At 43.0% G+C, this 20,310-nt stretch overlaps 1 protein-coding gene across 2 annotated transcripts; it reads left to right on the top strand.

Moving 5' to 3' along the window:
• Positions 1 to 346: 346 nt before the first annotated feature.
• Positions 347 to 20,203, top strand: pals2a (protein associated with LIN7 2, MAGUK p55 family member a). 2 transcript variants are annotated; one of them, XM_061818903.1, is made up of 15 exons: positions 347 to 674; positions 1,257 to 1,335; positions 2,516 to 2,590; positions 3,798 to 3,927; positions 4,438 to 4,556; positions 7,834 to 7,986; positions 9,852 to 10,001; positions 10,867 to 11,094; positions 12,475 to 12,606; positions 14,802 to 14,904; positions 14,975 to 15,049; positions 15,133 to 15,294; positions 16,620 to 16,822; positions 16,884 to 17,012; positions 18,940 to 20,203. In XM_061818903.1, the coding sequence occupies exons 4-15, from the start codon at positions 3,897 to 3,899 to the stop codon at positions 19,114 to 19,116; spliced, it is 1,662 nt and encodes a 553-aa protein (XP_061674887.1). In that variant the 5' UTR covers positions 347 to 674; positions 1,257 to 1,335; positions 2,516 to 2,590; positions 3,798 to 3,896; the 3' UTR covers positions 19,117 to 20,203. The 2 variants fall into 2 exon arrangements, with proteins under 2 accessions (XP_061674887.1, XP_061674885.1); XM_061818901.1 differs by lacking the exon at positions 1,257 to 1,335.
• The last annotated feature ends 107 nt before the right edge of the window (positions 20,204 to 20,310 follow it).

Genomic DNA, 20,310 nt, shown 5'->3' with positions numbered 1-20,310 from the left:
CTACACAACTGTATTTTTTTGTCACGAATTGTGTTACTTGAAGAACTTTTTTTTAGGGTAGTATTTTGTCCAAAACGTTTCAAAACAGAATACTTTATGTCTACTGTGTATTTTTTTTTTTTTTTTTACTCTAAATGCGAATGAATGCACAATAATAACAATAATTACATTAAAGGCACGCAGCTTGTGTTTTCCCCTCATATCCTCGTGGAATTTGTCGCTTTGTGATGCTTGCGTGGAAATGCCACTGACACATGTAACACTTGTAAGTGGAGGTGGTTCGACTGCAAAATGAAGCAAAAACGCCCTTGCAAAAGTTGATTTGAAGGGTGGTGGATTTTTTTTTTTTTTTTTTTTTTTGCTCAACGGGGGAGTCGAGGGCAAAAATGTCTTGTACATAATTTTGAAGGTGTTCATCGCAACTTTGAAGGACATTCGATGTGCTCCACAAAGAAGCTTTGTGTGGGTCGAGTGGAGAGAAGAAATTAAAAAAAAGAGAGAGAGAAAGAAGGAAAAAGGGGGCGCAGCATCCGAGCAGCCTGGCTGGCACGCGCGCACACACGCACGCTGAGCAGTAAACCAGCGTTTAACTAGCGTGCCATGAATCGGCAATGATGGACCCAGCGGGTGGGATTAATTCAATAAGCGTAGCTGAACTGCAGTGAAGCGAGCAGGTAATATTTTTTTTTTTTTTTTTTTTTCAATAATTGACCGGAGTGACGTTAGCGACGCTGTGCTAGCTGCCAGCGGAGTTCAGCGCAAGCTGCGCATTCCACTGGCTACTAGCTAATTTGAATTCATCACCGGCCGTCGTTGACATTCGTACACGTACTTTAGACGCGGCGGTTATTCTCAAATAAAGCCGTGCGGTTTATTTGAATCCCCTTCCGCGGCACAATTTTGTTTATAAAATACATTTTTAGGAGAGCTGAGTAAACTGGTGAATGCGCACGTGAGCGCTTGCTAGCTAGGCTAACATGTCGGCGAACGCAAACCGTGCCACGAAATTAAGACACATTTGTGGCGATATGATTCATTTTATCTTGCTCCGACGGTGACAGGGATCAAAATCGAGTCGGTGCAAAGTTGGCACATCGTTATGCGATGGAAGTTGAACGGGAGAAGTTCTCGTTGATGGTGTACAGTCACTTCAGCTAATGTCACGTCGCGCCGTCCGAACTGTTGCGCCGGCACCCAAACGGAAACTGAAAAAAAAAATTACAAAAATATAATTTGTATTTTATCTCCCTCCACAGAAATGTCAGACGGGGTGAAGATAGGCATGGATACTTAAAAAAAAAACTGGAAAAAGTGAAAGTTCTTTCCACTCCTCAAGTAAACAAAAACTTTATTTTGCTCTAAAATGATATTCACTTCCTGTTTTAATATATGTTTTAATAAACGGGTTTAATTTGATCAACTATTTCTCAAAGGCGTTTTTTTTCCCTGTAACATGTTGTACGTTTTCTTCAATTACAACACTTTTTTTTTTTTAAATAACAACTTGACACTTTTGCCCCGCATTTCATTGAAATGTGGCCTGTCAGTTATAAGGCGAGACATTTTATTTCTAAAACAATATTGGCCGGATAACTGAAGTGTCAAGTTTATAAGACGTAATCACAAAATTAGATGGGAGCAAACATTTTTGAACACAAAATTCTTCTGGTTCAAGCTTGCACAAGACAATGCATTCAACTCAAATCATTATTGGACTTGCCAATAATTCATATAAATAAGGTTGTGTGGTTGTCATTAATGCGCCCAGGTTCATATTCACGTGTTCATTCATTTATCTAAAGTTCTTTCTTTTTTCCAGCTTTATTCTGTAAAAATACAAGAGCTATATCAATCACAATTAACACACTCTAACTTCACAATCTGTCGTCTTTACATTGTGCTAAAATCTGCAGATGTTGAAAAAATAACAAGAGCATTTTGACAAAGGAGATGAAAGTATCAATTTTCAAATATAAGGAGTAAATATAAATACTTAAGGAAAACCCAAATATTGTACAATACTCTAAATTAAGTATAGTCACAAAGTATTGTTTGTTGTTTACTTCATATTACTGTATTTGGTATTTAGACAACCAGCTATCTCCTTTAATGTAATCTTACACAAAATTTATTCATGCATTTTGTATGTGCTGTGCTGGACTCCCGAGCAACTTCATGCAGTTGCTCCCAACTTCCCCTTTCGAAACGTCTCTTTTTACTTTGGAATGGGGAAGCCGAGTTCCAGAAAACTCTCCCGTATCCGTGTCCTGCCACATTATGATATATGGCCCGCAGTTGGCCGCGAGGTTTCCGTAACCTCGGAGAACCGACGTCTTGAAAAATCGTAAACTTCAAGCACACCGTGCCGATCTCTCCCATGACGATTGAACGTTTTCGGGACACTTTTTAACTCCCGGCTTTCCACTTGCTGTCAGCTGCATATCAAACCCCATCAAAGAGTATCTGTGTCTGTTTCGGAACCTATTTAATTTTATCCTCTCCTTCTGTGGTCAAGCGGTTTCAGATGTCCGTGGAAGACGTGAGGCTCCGTGTCGGAGGTCTGCACAGATGATTTGAACACAGTTTGTGGGTGAGGTCCTTTTTCCTCTTTTTATTCCTCCCAATTTCCTTTGCATGGTAGACGCGTTCATTACTTGTTTGTTCACTCTCCTATTTGAGCCTCATCGGTCCCTGCATTTGCGGAGAGTCCCACGGAAGCCAGTGGGTGTATACAGACAGTACTAGTAGGAAAGCCTCGGTTCTCGAACGTTCCCGTTTTCGAATGAAAATGTCAAGATTTTTTTGCTTCCGTTGTCGAACGAAAATCAGTACTCGAACGCCCCCGACAAAACCCGGAAATAACAGATTGCGCGCGGCCAGACCTGCTGACCCTCGACGCGCTTTGTTGTGAAGTCCCACGCCGCCGAAAAAAACCTGGAAATAACATAATGCGCGCGGCGCAAGCAGCTGGCTCACCCACGACGCGTTTTGTTATTGTCAATTCGAACACCCCTTGAAAAAAAAACAAAACAAAACGGAAATGACATGAAGCGCGCGGCGCAACCACCGCACTTTTGTTATTCTGTATAACGCAACCCGTGTACACAGACGTGTCCCGGTCGTGACTATTTTTCTTCTTATGGAGGACGACCGTATTAACCCCCAAACATGGCTTCAAAGAAGGCAAGTTGCTTGTTTAACTTATTCTGCACTTTTGTTCGTAAAAAAAAAAAAAAAACTTTACAAGGCTGGGGGCCGAGTCGCTACAGATACGGCAATGCACTCCCAGCCTAGCCTACTCTACTACTAAAGCAAAAAATAAATATATTTTAAAAATTATTTTATTATATAAAGTATTTAAACTATACATGTATTTCTACCGTACGATTTATTATCAGGAAAAGATTTTAAAAAATGCTTTAAAAAGCAAACATTTTTAGGCTTGGAACGCATTATTTCTTTTTCCATTCATTGTAATAGGAAACATCGGTTTGGATTTCGAACAAATCACTTCTCAAACCGTTTTCTGGAACGGATTGCGGTCGAGAACCGAGGCATCACCGTACATGTGAGCAAACCTTTTTTTTTTTTTTTCCTGATAGCTGAGTCACCGTTTGTCTGTCAGCGCCGCTCCTTGTCCTCCCATCCGCATTACCGTAACAACAAAGTCAAATGTCATGTTTTATTTTGTGATGACATATGCCAGTAAAAATATATTCCAAAAAGCTTTCGTTGCTGTCGCGGTGTCCCAAACTGCAGCCAGAATATTGAGTGGCTTTTTCTGCCTTCTCTTTTAGCCCTGCAGTTGCTCCCGGTCGCTGTAGGCGGGCCGTGGGACAGAATTTGAGCGATTTAAAGGAGGGTTTTCGCCGTCCTAAAACTGAAGAGCGCGCAACATGACTGTGGCCAATGAAAAGTCAGGCTCAGGTAAGCTGCCGCCAGAGCCCGCCGACGGCCTCTTGCGCACCAAACCGTTCATTTTCTGTGTTGGATTTGATATTTTATTTTACGGTCTGTCCCATTGCGCCCTGAAAGAAGTACTTAACGACAGCTTGTGGGTTTGGTTTCCCTCTCAAATGTTTTGCGGGCCGCGTGTCTATTCTTGAGTTCTCCTGAGTGCAAGTGTTGAAATCCATTTGGTGCAAATACTATTATGAAACCGCTGAGCAGTTCCTGCATTTTGTAAGGCTTTTTTTTTTTTTTTTTTTTTTTTTTTTTTTAAATACAATAGCAGAGTTTCCTGTCTGCGTTTTGGCCGATCTGTCGGTGCGAGAATTTCTCTGGAGGGGTCTGCGTGCGAGTATGTCAGGGAACGTGAACCGGCCCATTAATTGACTGACTGTCCCACATTGTTGCGCTCTTTTTTTTTTTTTTTTTTTCCCCGGCGTTTTCATCAGCCGTGTTCTTGACCTACTGTCCGTTTGCACCCGTTTTCAGCCATGCAGCAGGTTCTGGACAACCTGAAGGAGCTGCCCACGGGCTCGGTTGCCAAAGACATCGACCTCATCTTCCTCCGCGGCATCATGGAGAGCCGCATCGTCCGTTCCCTCGCTAAGGTGCCGTCTTGTTGCGAGTTGTTGTGCTTGCGTTTTGCAGTCATGTCGACGTGCACCTAAGTATGGCCGCCAAAGTCATGTTTTGGTGTACTGCATTTTTATACGGAGTCGGCGGCAATTTTGAACTTCAGTTTCAACTGTTACAAAAGTGACAAAAAAACTTGGAACTCTGATTGCGTTACCAAGAACCATCCGAATATTCAACATTATTCACAGCCAGACGTTCAAACGTGTATGCAAATGTTCCTCCGTCTTCTCGATCAACCGATACTGCGATTTCTTCATCAGATGAGGATAAATCTGGGAAATCGGCGCTGGCCACAATTGTTTCCCGACGTGAGCGAGCCTTTGTCGCCGACCCTATGACGTCACATCTGCGCACGTAGGTCGTGTGACTCGGCAAAATGGCGGCGCCCATGCGAATTTGTGATTGCCGATTGAAAAAATCTCAAGAAAACATTAAATGAGAGAGGATTAACATCACATTGTCAAGGTACATTACATATGACATGACCTATTGGGTGCATTGTTAATCCAAACCACTGGAATTTCCCTTTAATAACAACCAAAGTCATCCATAATTTCACTCCAAGATTGTCCTGCAAAGTGAATGAACGCATTGGCGTTTCTTCATTTTTGGACTGTTTTTAAGTGCTCTCTGACCAAAAACAAACAAAGAAAAAAAGCACAGTGCTTCATTAAGATGGCACTCAGTCGACCACAAACCTACGCCAAGGCCAAACAAACCAAATCGTGTCCATTTAGTTTGCTGGATTTGAAAAATCACCTTGTGGAAGGCCATTTTGTTTCACACCATCACTTTGTGAGGAGATTTATATGCTGGATCCGCGTGGGCATTGCACCCATTCACAACACCCCCTTCCCCACCTTTGCACCACAACTTAAAGAAACCGAAGATCAAAGTACAGAAGAGCCTCGGTTCTCGACCGCAAACCGTTCTAGAAGGCGGTTCGAAAACCGAATCAACCGCCACGTGAGTTATGTTATTTCCGGGTTTTTTTGGGGGGGTTCGTTCGAATCGACAATAACAAAGCACATCGTGGGTGGGTCAGCTGCTCGGGCGGCGCGCGTTCTGTTATTTCCAGGTCTTGTTTGGGGCGTTCGAGTACCGATTTTCCTTCGAAAATAGAAGCAAAAAAATCTAAATTTCTGTTCGATGCTGTACTGTAGTAGCTTTTGACCTCGTGCTTCACAGAAAAATTCTTAGTTTTCAGCATTTACCTTGCTTGACAGTCAGTTACGCTACATTATCCACGCATATCGGACCGATTGGACGTAAAATATCACCTTTGATGACACCAGGCACAGTGAGAAGTGACAATATATCAGAACATACAGTGGAAGGAGACCTTATGTTAAGCTCTGTAAGGCCCCGACTTATAATTTGAATTTTATGTAGTTACACTGCTTAAATAAATCTATTAACTGAGGTCAGTAAGGACAAAAGCACGCTAATAAATCTCTGGTACGGAATGAGGCAGGCCACGCGGTCAGCCTATTAATACAACTTACTAGTAGTGCTTGCTACTGCGAAGAAAACTGTGCCCCCTTACCCTATTATGTAATATGCCAAATAAAGAATTGCCGCAAATTGCTATATGCAGGTGCAACCTAGTAAATATGTTGATTAGTAACATATCCTTATAAATTATGCAAGCTAGATTTATAAATTAGAACAGCCATTTTCTCTGCTGCTTATCCCCACGAGGGTCGCGGTGAGTGCTCGAGCCTATCCCAGCTGTCAGCAGGCAGAGGCGGGGGACACCCTGAACTGGTTGCCATAGAGACAAACAGCCGCTCTCACAATCACACCTCAGAGCAATTTAGAGTGTGCAATTAATGTTGCATGTTTTGGGAACGTGGGAGGAAACCGGAGTGCCCGGAGTAAACGCTTTAGCAGCTGATCCACCGTGCCGCCCAAATTAGAACATGTTTATTGTGACGGAAAACCAAAATAATTGTGCAACAGAAGCCTCCATTTGCCTATATTTGTGATTTGTTCGCTGAAAAATGCAATAAAGACATAACCTGAAGCTTTGTACACTTTCAACACAAATTTGAGAACAATAAACCACATCTTTAGTGGTTTGTTATGAAATGTCGTGAAATTTAACATATCAGTTGTTGTTAACGCAAAATTGGCAACCGATCCAGTTAAGTCTGATCCGTGTGTTTGCACCAGAAACATCTGTCAATAAATGCACCGCATCTTCCTTCTTGGGCAATGTGCTGATTTAAAAAAAAAAAAAAAAAAGTACATTCACGTGAGACAGAATCATATTGAAAGAATTCCACATAAATTTGTGACTATAACTGAGACTCTAGCCTTTACCACCAGTGGTACTCGAATGCCCTCTAGTGGTACGTAAAAGAATCACTGAACTAAGTACCGTAATTTCCGACCTGCAGAGTGCACCTTATTATAAGCCTCACCCAGTACATTTGTAAAGAAAATACCATTTGGTACATAAATACGCCACACCCGCGTAAAAGCTGCAAGTGCCCACATATTTGAGATATTTACAAAGACGTTACACAGAAAGCGTTTTCAAAATTTTAATACCTTAGCTTAACATAGCAACAACACGGTAGCACGAACAGGGCTCGTTTAAAACAAAAACATACTGGGGGGGGGCACCCGTAGCAGCTACACAGTACCAACATGGTAGCACGGCACTAACAGGGCCGGTTTAAAAAAAAAAAAAAAAAAAAAAACCTAAATCACTGGGTAACATAGCACCAACACGCTAGCGCGGTGCTAACACTAGCACGGCGCTAACATGACCGGTTAAAAAAACATACCAGTAAAAATCACTGAGACACGGCAGCAACACGCTAGCACAGCGCTAACACTAGTGCAGCACTAACAGGTTCTGGGGGGAAAAAAAAACCAAAACAAAACATACCGGTAAACGTCACTTCCTCGGCACATGTATTCCACAGGTCTCAATCTTACCTTTTCCGCTCGAGTGCCCCCCTGCGGCCATTAGAGAAAAATTAGCCGCTTTGTGGGACGGAAATTACGGCACTCAATACCGTGGATAATGTTACCGTGGCTTCAACCTTTTTTGAATCCCGTCCAGTAAAATGAGGTCCAGTTCATTTTGTCTTTCACTTTGTGTAAAATATATTTGTCTTTCATCTTTTGAAACATCTATTTATGGATCTACTTGACGAGGCGGAGCTGGGCGGAAAAAGTTAGCCGAGCGTCTGCCATAGATAAGACGTTGCGCAAATTGCGTGTTGGTGTCGTCAGGCCCACGAGCGCCTCGAGGAGGTCAAGTTAGAAGCGGTGCGAGAGGACAACGTTCAGCTGATCTCCGAGATCCTGGACGCTCTCAACCAGCTGCCCGAAAAAGACGCTGCCACTGCGGAGCTCACCCAAATCCTTCGGGAGCCTCATTTTCAGGTATTCTTCCCCCCCTTCCTTTCCTCATCCACACAAAGAAAATTCCGTAGTTGAAAGGGCACACTCTTGTTTTCTCATCACGTGGGGAAAGCTTGTGAGAATCTTTTTATTCCAAGTTGTAACCGGCTCTTATCTTTGCCGTTGCAAGGGGAGAACCAGAGGTGGGGGGGGGGGCATTTGCTGGGACAAACGGCAGGCTTAGTTATGCGGGTGAAGCGTGGGGGAGAGCACTTTGTCACCTCCAGTCGGAGTAAATCTGTGGAGTTGCTGATGTGCGCTGTAGTCTCACACCAATGTGGTGGTGGCTGCTGGGGTAAGAACGTTGCTCTTATTCATTTTGTCTGTTTTATGAATGGAGATAAATGAAAAGGTTTGCAGGGAAGTCGTTCGGTAACTGCTAAGTACTGTACGTGGTCCCTTCACTTTTATCTGGACACTGTAGCGCTTTCATTTTGACAAAAATAGTTCTTCTGTTCCCACCTTCCACAGTCAATTCCAAATCCTTCTTTGCGGACTTTCGCTGTTGGCAAAACCAAGACGTGATTTTCCCGTCTGTAGGCCGAATCCTGTTTTTATAAATTGCATTGATGGAAAAATAAAAATCTTCTTTTTCTTTTGCCCTAGCTAGGAATTATAAAAATATATATTTTAATAATTTTTTTATTGTTTCAGTTTTTAATTACATGATTTGTTTTTTAAAGATAAAAACAATTTCATTAATTATTTAATTAGTCTGGTTTACGGCCATGCTACCCCGAGATCGCACAATCTCATCAGATCTCAGAAGCTCAGCAGGTAATATTCTCCGTTTTTCTGCAATTTTCCGACAAGTAACCCATGCCACAATCCACACTTGTTCTAATTCCGGTCCGACTTTTGCAAACGAGGTGGAAGATTAGTGACACGTCTGCTGATTGGTCAAATGTGCTCCTTCTGACCAATGAAAACGGTTGTTGTATACGGGGCTGTTCGCAAAACCCAGACGTGATTTTTCCGTTTGTAGGTGGAATTACGTCTTTTTAAATTGGATTGATATAAAAATAAAAATTGTCTTCTTTTCCTTTTGGCTTCGCTAGGAAGTATGAAAAAATATTTTTAAATTAATTTTGTATTTTGTACTGTTTAAGTTTTTATCTACATGATTTAAATAAATAAATATACAATATTACTAATATACTCGTTCCAATTCCGGTCCGACTTTTGCAAGCGGGGTGGAAGATTAGCTACACGTCGGTTGATTGGTCGAATGTGTTCCTCCTGACCAATGAAAACGCTTGGTGTATAGGAGGCAGATTATGGGGGCATTTTCAAGTGAACACGATGGCGGTGCTCAAGAAGAAAGACGCCTCTCGAGTGAAAGAAATTGATAGACATCAAAAATAAGTTCAGATGGGATTGGATGGAATGAAAAATCGGTTAATCAATAATGAGGTGAGAGTTTGGAAGCAATTACATGTAAAAATGTCTTATTTACTGGTAACAACACATGATGTTAATAATTGTCAAATTCATGCATTTCAATCATTTACTAAAACAAGAAATTAAAACATTGCATGCCATGATCCAAATCTGAATTCAATTTAGTTGTTAGTTGAATTTGGAATTTCTTTAGGCTAAAGGTATGCACCTAAATAATGAACGATCATATTGTGTACATTTTGAAAACAGTATAGCATTCATTTATAGCTGTACTAGATATATTTCATTCATAAAATAATTTATAAAACTTGCACATTAAAATTGGGGGTCATCCTTTGATGATGGTTGCAGCCCCCTAGACTATTTTTCACTCTTTTTTTCATTCAGTCAAAGCACGTGTCTGAAAACCGTAATCTGCAATCCTGTTGCGCACTCGTCTTCCGCAGTCTTTGATCGAGGCTCACGACCAAGTGGCCGCGAAGTGCTACGAGGTGCCCCAGGCCGAGGTCAACTGCACTGCCGCCTTGGCCAGTTGCCTCATGCCCGCCGACGCCATCAGGATCATCGGCATCCAGAAGAAAGCCGGAGAGCCGCTGGTAAGTCGGCCGCGTGAGAAACCGACTCGGCCTCGCGGCGCACCGGGGTGCGATTTGCAGTCGTTATGAAAAGTCAACAACACCCCTGTTCATATTTCGTGTTGTTGTGTTTAAAAAAAATAAATTAAAATGCCAAGAGAAATCATTTTTCAAGTATCCACGCCCTCCTGCATGTGGGATTTGCTTGTGTTCGGAATTAATGCTATTTTTTTTCTTCTTTTTTTTTCCCCACTACTATGATTATTCTTGTTTTGCCTTTAAGGTATTTTTCTCTCTTTTTTTTTTTTTTTTTTGCTCACTTACGGGTATGAACTTGGTTGAGGATGACCTACAAGATTACATAATTGGAGATGAGAGAAACCCTCCTATTTAGTCATTTATAAACGTATTATTATCCTGCTGTTAATGAATGTAAATTCATTTTTTTCTCTTTTTTTATTCTTTTTTCTTTTTCTTCTTTCTCTGTACATAATGTGGAGGAAAAAAACCTAGGTTTTTTTTTTTCTGATTTCTGGCAAGACCCAAAATGTTTTTTTGAACTAGTCATACTTTCTTTGGAGTGTAGTATTTGCGTCAAACATACCTTTTGGCATATTTTTATCGTGGGCAATAAGTTTAGCTTTGGTTTCTTGTGACTCTAACAAAATCAACAAGTTTTATGGTCCACTGCAACCACAATTAATGGTGAGGAAAGTTTTAAAAATATTTTTCTGTTCTAAAAAAACAGAGATCCGAACAGGGGTGTGTGAACTTTTTATGTCCACTGCACGCCACGTATCTACTTTTATCCGCCATCGGCGCGCACGCGGGAGCCGCTGTGCGATTTGTGACTTGCGGCGTGCCCATAACGAAGAACTTCTTCCAGGGGGTGACCTTCCGCGTGGAGCAAGGGGAGATGGTGATCGCCCGGATCCTGCACGACAGCTCCATCGACCGCCAGGGCATGCTGCACATCGGCGACGTCATCCGCGAGGTGAACGGTCGGCAGGTGGGCGGCGACCCTCAGCAGCTCCAGGAGCTCCTGAGGGACTGCAGTGGCAGCGTCACCCTCAAGGTGCTGCCCAGCTACAAAGACTCGCCGGCCCCCCCGCAGGTGAGGACTCGAAGAATGTGTCAATTTCATTCACAAATTCACCTCTTCACATTTTTCTTGTTTTTTTTTTTTTTTTGTTTTTTTGTTTTTCAATGGAACCTATCCTCTGGCTATTTGCTGGAAAAACTCACCTACTTGAGGTTTTTGTGCGCTGAGATGACGCCAAAACCTAAATAGGAAAGTAGCACAGTGGTATGTTAACAACTCGTAAATCAGGATACCCCCGTCCGGTAGTGATAGTGATACAACTTGACGTAGAGACAAGCTGTGTATGTTTGGGCGGAGCTATGTTTAGCCTGGGTTGTTCATGGAAATACATGAGGTTTTTTTGGCCACTCATAAGGGTAATGGTGTCAAATGAGATTGAAGTGATATGAAGTATATTTGGGGAAATCATACATAATATGTAGTCAATATTACTACTTCTGGTGTGTGGGCTTTGACCACCAGGGGGCAGTAGATTACGTTGAGTCGGACAGTCAATACATTCAAAAGACAGACTCAACTGCTCCGTAAGATTCTGTAATAGTTGTATAGTAAAGTAGTAATAACTGTATAGTAAAGACGATATCCTGGTGCCTTTTACGTTGCCTGTTGACTCTGTCCCATCAATGCTAATTTCTTTAGCCGCTCCATCCCATTTTGGATTGCGTATTAGCATTAGGCTAGCAGACTTTCGTCAGATCAAATGACGTGCGGCTTTGTTCTCCATGTCTCATTCTCTTTTCTGTTTAGTTTTCCATTAAACGTCGATTTGGAGTGGCAATTAACATCTTTAGGCACGCGCTATCTGACAAACTACTTGTCGTGAAGTTTGTACCCGCCACGGAGGACTCACAAATAAAGTCTTTCCATACAATTCGAGGCAAAAAAAATAAAAAAACTTCAAAGTTGGTTCACTTATAAATCGAGGTACCACAGTAAAGGCGATTATAAACATTTGTTGGGGGTGTTTCAATTGCGGTTTTTCACTATTCGCTGCGGGATTTCGTCCCAACCCCCCCCCCCCCTTGCATAGTTTGGCATTACAGTACTTAGTGTACAATGTAGCGGTCGACGATTGGCGGAAAGGAGAGTTTCCTGACCTGCGTGACCTCAGAATGCCGAACGGCAGTCAACCGAGCCGAGGGGGAATCTATTAATAACCCCCTCCCGCACTATCTGGGACATGGAGCCCTCTCGCCCGGTTACAGTAGCGGCACAGCAGCTGAGGGCCACCATGTGACCTTGCTGTGGAAGGATCAGATGATCAAAGGTGACTAATCTGCTCCCCCCTCTGGAGATCATAAAACATTTTTTTTTCATAAAATTTTTGTAAATAAACTACTGATATAACTGGACTTTTATTTGGCTTTAGATGTAACCGTCATTTCTCATCAGGTTTATCTGAAGCCACATTTCAACTACAACCCGGCCTCCGACAACCTGATCCCCTGTCAAGAGGCGGGCCTTGCCTTCTCCAAGGGAGACATCCTGCACATTGTCAATAAGGAGGACCCCAACTGGTGGCAGGTGAGTGGGTGTCTTCAGAGAGATGCAAATCGAAGATACAGTCAAGAAAATAAGTATTTGAACACCCTGCTTTATTGCAAGTTCTCCCACTGAGAAATCACGGAGGGGTCTGAAAGTTTCATCGTAGGCGCGTGTCCACTGCGAGAGAGCTCATCTAAAAAGAAAATCCAGAAATCATAATGTATAATTTTTTTTCACGATTTATTTCTGTGACACAGCTGCAAATAAGTATTTGAACACCTGAGAAAACCAATGTTAATATTTGCTACAGTAGTACAGTTGTTTGCAATTACAGAGGTCAAACGTTTGCACACACTGCAGGAGGGATTTTGGCCCACTCCTCCACACAGATCCTCTCGAGATCAGACAGGATTCCGGACTGCCACTAAGATACATGGAGTTTCAGCTCCCTCCAAAGATCTTCTATTGGGTTTAGGTCTGGAGACTGGCTAGGCCACACCAGAACCTTGATATCCTTCTTACGGAGTCACTCCTTGGTTTTCCTGGCTGTGTGCTTCGGGTCATTGTCATGTTGAAAGACCCAATCCACGACCCGTCTTCAATGCTCTGACTGAGGGAAAGAGGTTAGTTCCCCAAAATCTCACAATACATGACCGGGGTCATCCTCTCCTCAATACGGTGCAGTCGTCCTGTCTCGTGTGCAGAAAAACACCCCCAAAGCATGATGCTACCACCCCCATGCTTCACAGTAGGGATGGTGTTCTTGGGATGGAAATCATCATTCGTCTTCCTCCAAACATGGTTAACGGAATTATGAACAAAAAGTTCCATTTTGGTCTCATCTGACCACAAAACCTTCGCCCATGACTCCTCTGTATCATTCAAATGTTCATTGACAAACTTAAGAAGAGCCTTGAGATGTGCTGGTTTAAGCAGGGGAACCTTCCGTGCCATGCATGATTTCAAACCATGACGTCAACAGTCACCTTGGAAACGGTGGTCCCAGCTCTTTTCAAGTCATTGACCAAATCCTGTCGTGTAGTCCTGGGCCGGTTCCTCACCTTTCCAAGGATCATCGGGACCCCACGAGGTGATATCTTGCACGGGGGCTCGACTCCGATTGAGATTGACCGTCATGTTTAGCTTCTTCCATTTTCTAATGATTGCTCCGACAGTGGACCTTTTTTCACCAATCTGCTTGGCAATTTCTCCGTAGCCCTTTCCTGCCGTGTGGAGTTCTACAATGTTGTCTCTGGTGTCTTTGGACAGCTCTTTGGTCTTGGCCATGTTACAAGTTTGAGTCTTACTCATCGTATGGGGTGGACAGGGGTCTTTACGCAGCTTTCGACCTCACAGAGGTGTATCTGATTCAGGATAATACATGGAGTGGAGGTGGACTTTTAAAGGCGGACTAGCACGTCTTTGAGGGTCAGAATTCTAGCTGACAGACAGGTGTTCAAATACTTATTTGCAGCTGTATCACACAAATAAATAGTTAAAAAAAAATCATACATTGTGATTTCTGGATTTTTCTTTAGATTATCTTTCTCACAGTGGACATGCACCTACGATGAACATTTCAGTCCCCTCCGTGATCTATAAGTGGGAGTACTTGCAATATAGCAGGGTGTTCAAATACTTATTTTCTTCACTGCAACATTCACCCAGAGTCATGACTCTCATTTGTGGCTTTGTCCTTTTAACTTCTTCTGTGTAAGCGAACCAAAATGCTATTGACCTTAGCTTTAATTGCTAACTTATAGAACGAATGCAATTGCGGCTCATTCAAGGACAGCAGTGACTTGGTTGCATTTTAGCAGAGAAATAGATAAGGGTGTCATCAGCATAACAGTGGTATGGTACTTCCTGAAAGCGGTTGACAACTGACTGAAAAGGTTTATGCAGAATGAAAACCGCATTGGGCTGGGGGCGGAGCCCTGAGGAACACTGGCAGTTTATGCCGTAGTGAAAGGGGAGCTCGGGGTCAATCGTGTTTGTTTACATGAACAGAAAAGAGGAAAAAAACATCTTGAACGTCTATGAAATAACCGAGAATAAAAGCACACACACAAGTTTTAACTTTGAAAGTAATATTTCGTTCTGATTGTTTGTAACACAGAAGTATGACTTCTCCTTTGACTAATAAGCGGAGAGTCTGAACAAAAGCTTCAAACATTATCACTTGAAGAAAACTAATGAACGAGTTTCAACCAGTGCTCTCCTTTCCCTTGTAGGCACGCAGTGTCGTGGGCGGGTCCACCGGCCTCATCCCCAGCCAGTACTTAGAGGAGAAGAGGAAGGCGTTTGTGAGGAAAGACTGGGATCTGTCGGGTAAAGGTGAGTTGCCGATGCCCGTTGTCCCCTTCCGGCAGGGAACTGGCAATAGTTTTTTCCGCGTGCCGCTCAGGGATGCTCTGTGGAAATCTCACCGCGAAAAAGAAGAAGACGAAGAAAATGATGTACATCACGGCAAAGAACGCAGGTGCGCATCGATTCTCGTCACTTCGGTCTCTTCACACGCGAGAGATGGGAATCTAACGACCCGCTCGGTGTGAAATTCTCAAGAGTTTGATCGCTACGAGCTGCAGATCTACGAGGAGGTGGCCAAGATGCCCCCCTTCCAGAGGAAAACCTTGGTTCTGATTGGCGCCCAGGGTGTGGGGAGGCGGAGCTTAAAGAACAGACTCGTCGTCACGAATCCTCTGCGATACGGAACCACTGTGCCATGTGAGTGACTCTCGGGCCACGAAAAAACTTCTGTCAGATGAGCCGCTCGGAACTAGCATGGGCTAACTTTTATTGGTCTCATTTTGTCGACTTTTATGGCTGCAATGATATCGCAGAGATTTATAGCTTGGTGATTTTTATGGCATTCTTTACTTATTCTGGATACTTGATTTCTGGAACATAGTCCAAACATCTTCCAAGTCTATCGGTGTTTCGTGAAAGGAATAAATAATATTCCCTTACAGGAAGAAGCTAGTCATAAAGGAAACATCATTTTAGCAAGTAGCAAAGCATTGTCGTCATCATCCTGTGGTTATGTTACGTGTACAGTACCGTAATTCCCGGCCGACAGAGCGCACCTGGTTATAAGCGTCACCGAGTACATTTGTAAAGGAAATAGCATTTGGTACATGCATACGCCGCAGCTGTGTAAAAGCTGCAAGTGCCCACATTGAAACACGAGAAATTTACAAATAACGATGGTACACAGAAAGAGATTAACGTTAGCGTGGTGCTAAGACAAGCGTGGCGCTAACGCTAGCGCAGAGGTGACAGTGCCGGTTAAAAAAAAAAAAAACAAAAAAAACTTAAGGGTAAAAATCACTGAGACGCGCAAGTAACACAGCAGCAACACGCTAGCACGGTGCTAACGCTAGCGCCACGTTAAAGCTAGTGCTAACACTAGTGCTGCGCTAATACTAACAGGGCCGGTTAAAATAAAACTTACCGGTAAATATCACTGAGACACAGCAGCAACAGGCTACCGCAGCGCTAAAGCTAGTGCAATGGTAACGGCCGGTAAAAGCCACTTCCTCGGCACATATATTCCGCCGGTCTCATTTTTCCTTTTTCTGCTCAAGTGCCCTCTTGCAGCCGTTGTAATTATAATATATATATTATAAACAAGATATTTGGTACTCGGAGACTTTAACGGTAGCGCCGCTGTGCTAACGGTAGCGCCGCCGCGCTAACACTGGCGCCTGGCTAACAGGGCCAGTTGAAAAAAAAAAAAACATACAGGTAAAAATCACTGAGACACGGCAGTAACATGCGAGTGCGGCGCCAACAGTGCCAGACCAGTAAAAGTCACTTCCACGGCACATATATTCCACCGGTCTCACTCTTAAATTTTCCGCTAGAGTGTCCCCTTGTGGCTGTTGGGAAAAAAAATACACAAATTGGCCGCATCACCGCATAAGCCGCAGGGTTGAAAGCGTGCGAAAAAAAGTCGCCGGAAATGACGGTAGTTGTCCCCACACACGCACAGCCAAGTCCGCAAACGTTGTTTTCCAGACGCTACAAATATTTGTTGATCCTCATTTCAGTCACGTCACGCAGCGCCCGAGAAGACGAGCGAGACGGACAGAACTACTTCTTCGTGACGCGAAGTCAGATGGAGCAGGACATCAAGGACAGCCGCTTTCTGGAGCACGGCGAGTACGACGGCAACCTCTACGGCACCAAGATCGACTCCATCCACCAGGTGGTGGCGGCCGGCCGCACCTGCATCCTGGACGTCAACCCTCAGGTGAGCGCTCGGCCCTCCGCGGGGCAAATCCGGATCACCGAGCCCCTCGAATTGTCTTCAGGCTTTGAAAGTGCTAAAGACTGCTGAGTTCATGCCCTTCGTGGTCTTCATCGCCGCTCCCGAACTGGACACCTTAAGAGAGATGCACAAGGCGGTCGTGGATGCCGGACTCACAACCAAACTACTTACTGTAAGTCGGACGGCAGCAAGTTTGGCCCGCCCACTTCACGGTCTTTAGAACTCGTCCCTGAAAAGACAAACTTGAAATCATTTTGGTTTCATCACCAAACAAGTCCTTAAAATTGTTCGAATGCTAGCAAATTTGAAGCATATACACAACGGCTGTCAAACATATGGCCCGCGGGGAGAAAATGGACTGGTAATAATTGTTAGGTTTGCACATAAAGTGCGGTAATATATCCAAAGCGCAATACAGTAAAGCCTTGCTTCTCAAACGTCCCCGTCTTCGAACAAATGGGTTTTCGAATGAAAATTTCAAGATTTCGAACGAAAACCGGTACTTGAACACCCCCGACAAAACCCGGAAATAACATCGCGCGCAGCCAGACCATCTGACCCACGACGCCGGAAAAACACAGAAATAACATAATTCACGCGGCGCAAGCAGCTGACCCACCCAGGACGCATTTTGTTATTGTCTATTCAAGCGCCCCCCCGAAAAAACCCGGAAATAACATCGCGCGCAGCGCCAGCAGTTGTCCCACCCACGACGTGTTTTGTTATTGTCAATTCGAAAGTTTACAAGGCTGGGGGCCGAGACGCTACAGATACGGCAATGCACTCTCAGCCTAGCGTACTCTACTACTAAAGCATACATTTTAAGCAAAAGATGAATATATTTCTTAAATTATTTTATTGTATATTTAAACCATACATGTATTTCTACTATGCAGTTTATTATCAGGGAAAACTTAAAAAAAATGCTTTAAAAAGACAATTTTTTTTTTTTTTTGGGGCTTGGAACGCATTATTTCTTTTTCCATTCATTGTCATAGGAAACATTGATTCGGTTTTCGAACAAATCACTTCTCGAACCGTTTTCTGGAACGGATTGCGGTCGAGAACCGAGGCATAACTGGATTTTAATATATTAGATCAAATAAATATTTTTACTTTGGTTATTCATACTATACAAATGGTTAGTAAACTATACATAAATCATGTAAAATTCTTACATATGTGAACAAATATGTTCTATGTCATATTTATTTGATTCACTTGATCTGGTTATTTTAACCTCCCAATAAAAACATAATAGAAAGAAATGTAGAATGACATTGAATTGTTTTGTTCATAAGAACTCTATTTTAATATAGTGAGTGAAAAATGGGTTTTCATTTATTTTTAATAAAAATGGTTCATTACAGTTGTAAATTATTGATTGAATACATAATCGTTTATTAGTATGAAAAAATGTTGGTATTTTTAAAAAATGAAACATGAGAATGAATTTTTTTATCTAATACAACTCAATTTTGTTGAATAAAATAGTTTTAAGGATTTCATTCATTTTATGGAAGAATTCATATCCATGTCAATTCTTAAAATATTCAAAAGTAAAAATTCATCGACTTTGTTCATAGTTTTTTTGAAAATATGGAATGGATTGCGGTCGAGAACCGAGGCATCGGCGTATATATCCATTCCAAAAAAACATATTTCCATTCCAAAAACGCGTGTCTTAAAATTTTGCGCTTTAAAATGCAATCGCTGTGATCCCTTCTACACACACAAACACACACACACATAGATGACGAACTGAAAGCTAAAGAAATTCAAAGTCAATTTGTAGTTAAATCTTACTTTTTCCAAATATATTTCTGTTTTACGTTGAAACAAAGGAGGGAAATTAGTATCATATTAAAAGTGGGATTATTTTAGCAGTCCTGGCCCTTTAAACTACACACAATACACGCGCTATAGATCAGTTGTGGAGTTTCATTTAGACATAAGTAGTGCTTAGCTACCAAACCAAACCTTCATCCGCGGGGGTGACACCATTGCGTTATTATTTTTTCTATCACGAGCCTTTTCCAGTGAATCCCTTCCTGCAGCGTCACCTTCATCTCCCCCCCCCCCCCCCCCCCCCCGCGCAGGAAACCGATTTGAAGAAGACGGTGGAGGAGAGCGCCAGGATCCGCCGCGCCTACAGCCACTTCTTCGACCTGACCATTTGCAACGACAACCTGGACCAGGCCTTCGACCAGCTCCAGGAGGCGGTCGAGAGGCTGCTGGCGGAGCCGCAGTGGGTCCCGCTCAGCTGGGTCTACTGACGCTCGCCACAGCCCCCCCCCCCCCCCCACCCCGCGACCGAACGCCGGGCCGTCCCGAGCTGCTAACGTCTGCCAGGTGAAACGCGGACGCGCTATGCAAGACACGCCGCACAGGAAGTGTACTTATTTATTGGCAAAGACCGCTTTGGGAGTCATTTTGCATTATGAATTTTTTTGAATGACGGAAAAAAACAAAAAAGGATGTTGCCATGTCCCGTTATTTAACGTTCCACTTATGTAAGTTGTCTTATTTATTCTGCTAAGTTAATGGAGGGCTTGCTTATTAATAATACCTCACCTCAGTGTTTGTGTTTACACTCGTCATCTCGTTTTGCTGCCGTCGTCAGAGGAGTTGCCCCCCCCCCCTTTTTTTTTTTTTTGCCCGCCCCCCCCCCCCCTTCTGGTTCCGTGGAAATTCTGTCGAATCGAAGGCTCCGTAATGGGAAAAGAAACATTTCTATTTTTAGTTTGCCGAGCACAAGTCACATAACTGCAAATGTTTCTCTCGCTCCATGTTGGTGCTGCATTTTACATTTAAAAAAATAATAATAATAATTTGATTTAAACAGGGTGCTTTGTATCTGTAAACCGTCCCTTTTGATGTGATCCCACTTCTTAAAAAAAAAAAAAAAAATGACTGACTTTTAAAAAGTGTATTTTACCTTTTTCAGATCTGTATTTTCAGATGTTTCAATAAATGTTTTTTTAAATTAATGAACAATTCCTTTTTTTTTTTAACTGAGAAATGTTTAAGAAGCGGCGTAATCAGATTTATTTTTAAAAACTTAGCTAAAAAGGTTCACAATACACATTGAAATAGTCAGGCCATGCATTTAAACAATTTCTTTTGTGCCCAAAAAAAAAAAAAAGGCTCACAGTTTGAACAACAAAAGTCGTATAAGACTGCATCCATCCTCCACTTCTTCTGGCGTCCCCCAGGGCTCTCTCTTAGGTCCCCTCCTCTTTTATCATCCAACCTCTTGGCAATATTTTCTGTCAAATATATGACACTGGGCAGGGTGGATCAGCTGGTAAAGCGTCGGCCTCACAGTTCTGAGGACCCGGGTTCGATCCTGGCCCGCCCGCGCCTGTGCAGACTTTGCACGTTCTCCCCCGTGCCTGCGCGGGTTTCCTCCCACATCCCAAAAACATGCAACATTAATTGCCCGTAGGTGTGATTGTGAGTGCGGCCGT

This window comes from Syngnathoides biaculeatus, chromosome 5 (assembly GCF_019802595.1).
Source record: "Syngnathoides biaculeatus isolate LvHL_M chromosome 5, ASM1980259v1, whole genome shotgun sequence".
NCBI lineage: Eukaryota > Metazoa > Chordata > Actinopteri > Syngnathiformes > Syngnathidae > Syngnathoides > Syngnathoides biaculeatus.
The sequence above is the reverse complement of the archived record's forward strand: the minus strand, read 5'-3'. Positions and strand labels throughout refer to the sequence as shown.

Bases quoted from the DNA above. Each gene is read 5' to 3' on its own strand.
- pals2a (XM_061818901.1), top strand. From the start codon at position 3,897: ATGACTGTGGCCAATGAAAAGTCAGGCTCAG. The intron at 4,557-7,833 runs GTGCCGTCTTGT...TGGTGTCGTCAG, and splicing joins TCGTCCGTTCCCTCGCTAAG to GCCCACGAGCGCCTCGAGGA. The intron at 15,295-16,619 runs GTGAGTGACTCT...TCCTCATTTCAG, and splicing joins ATACGGAACCACTGTGCCAT to TCACGTCACGCAGCGCCCGA.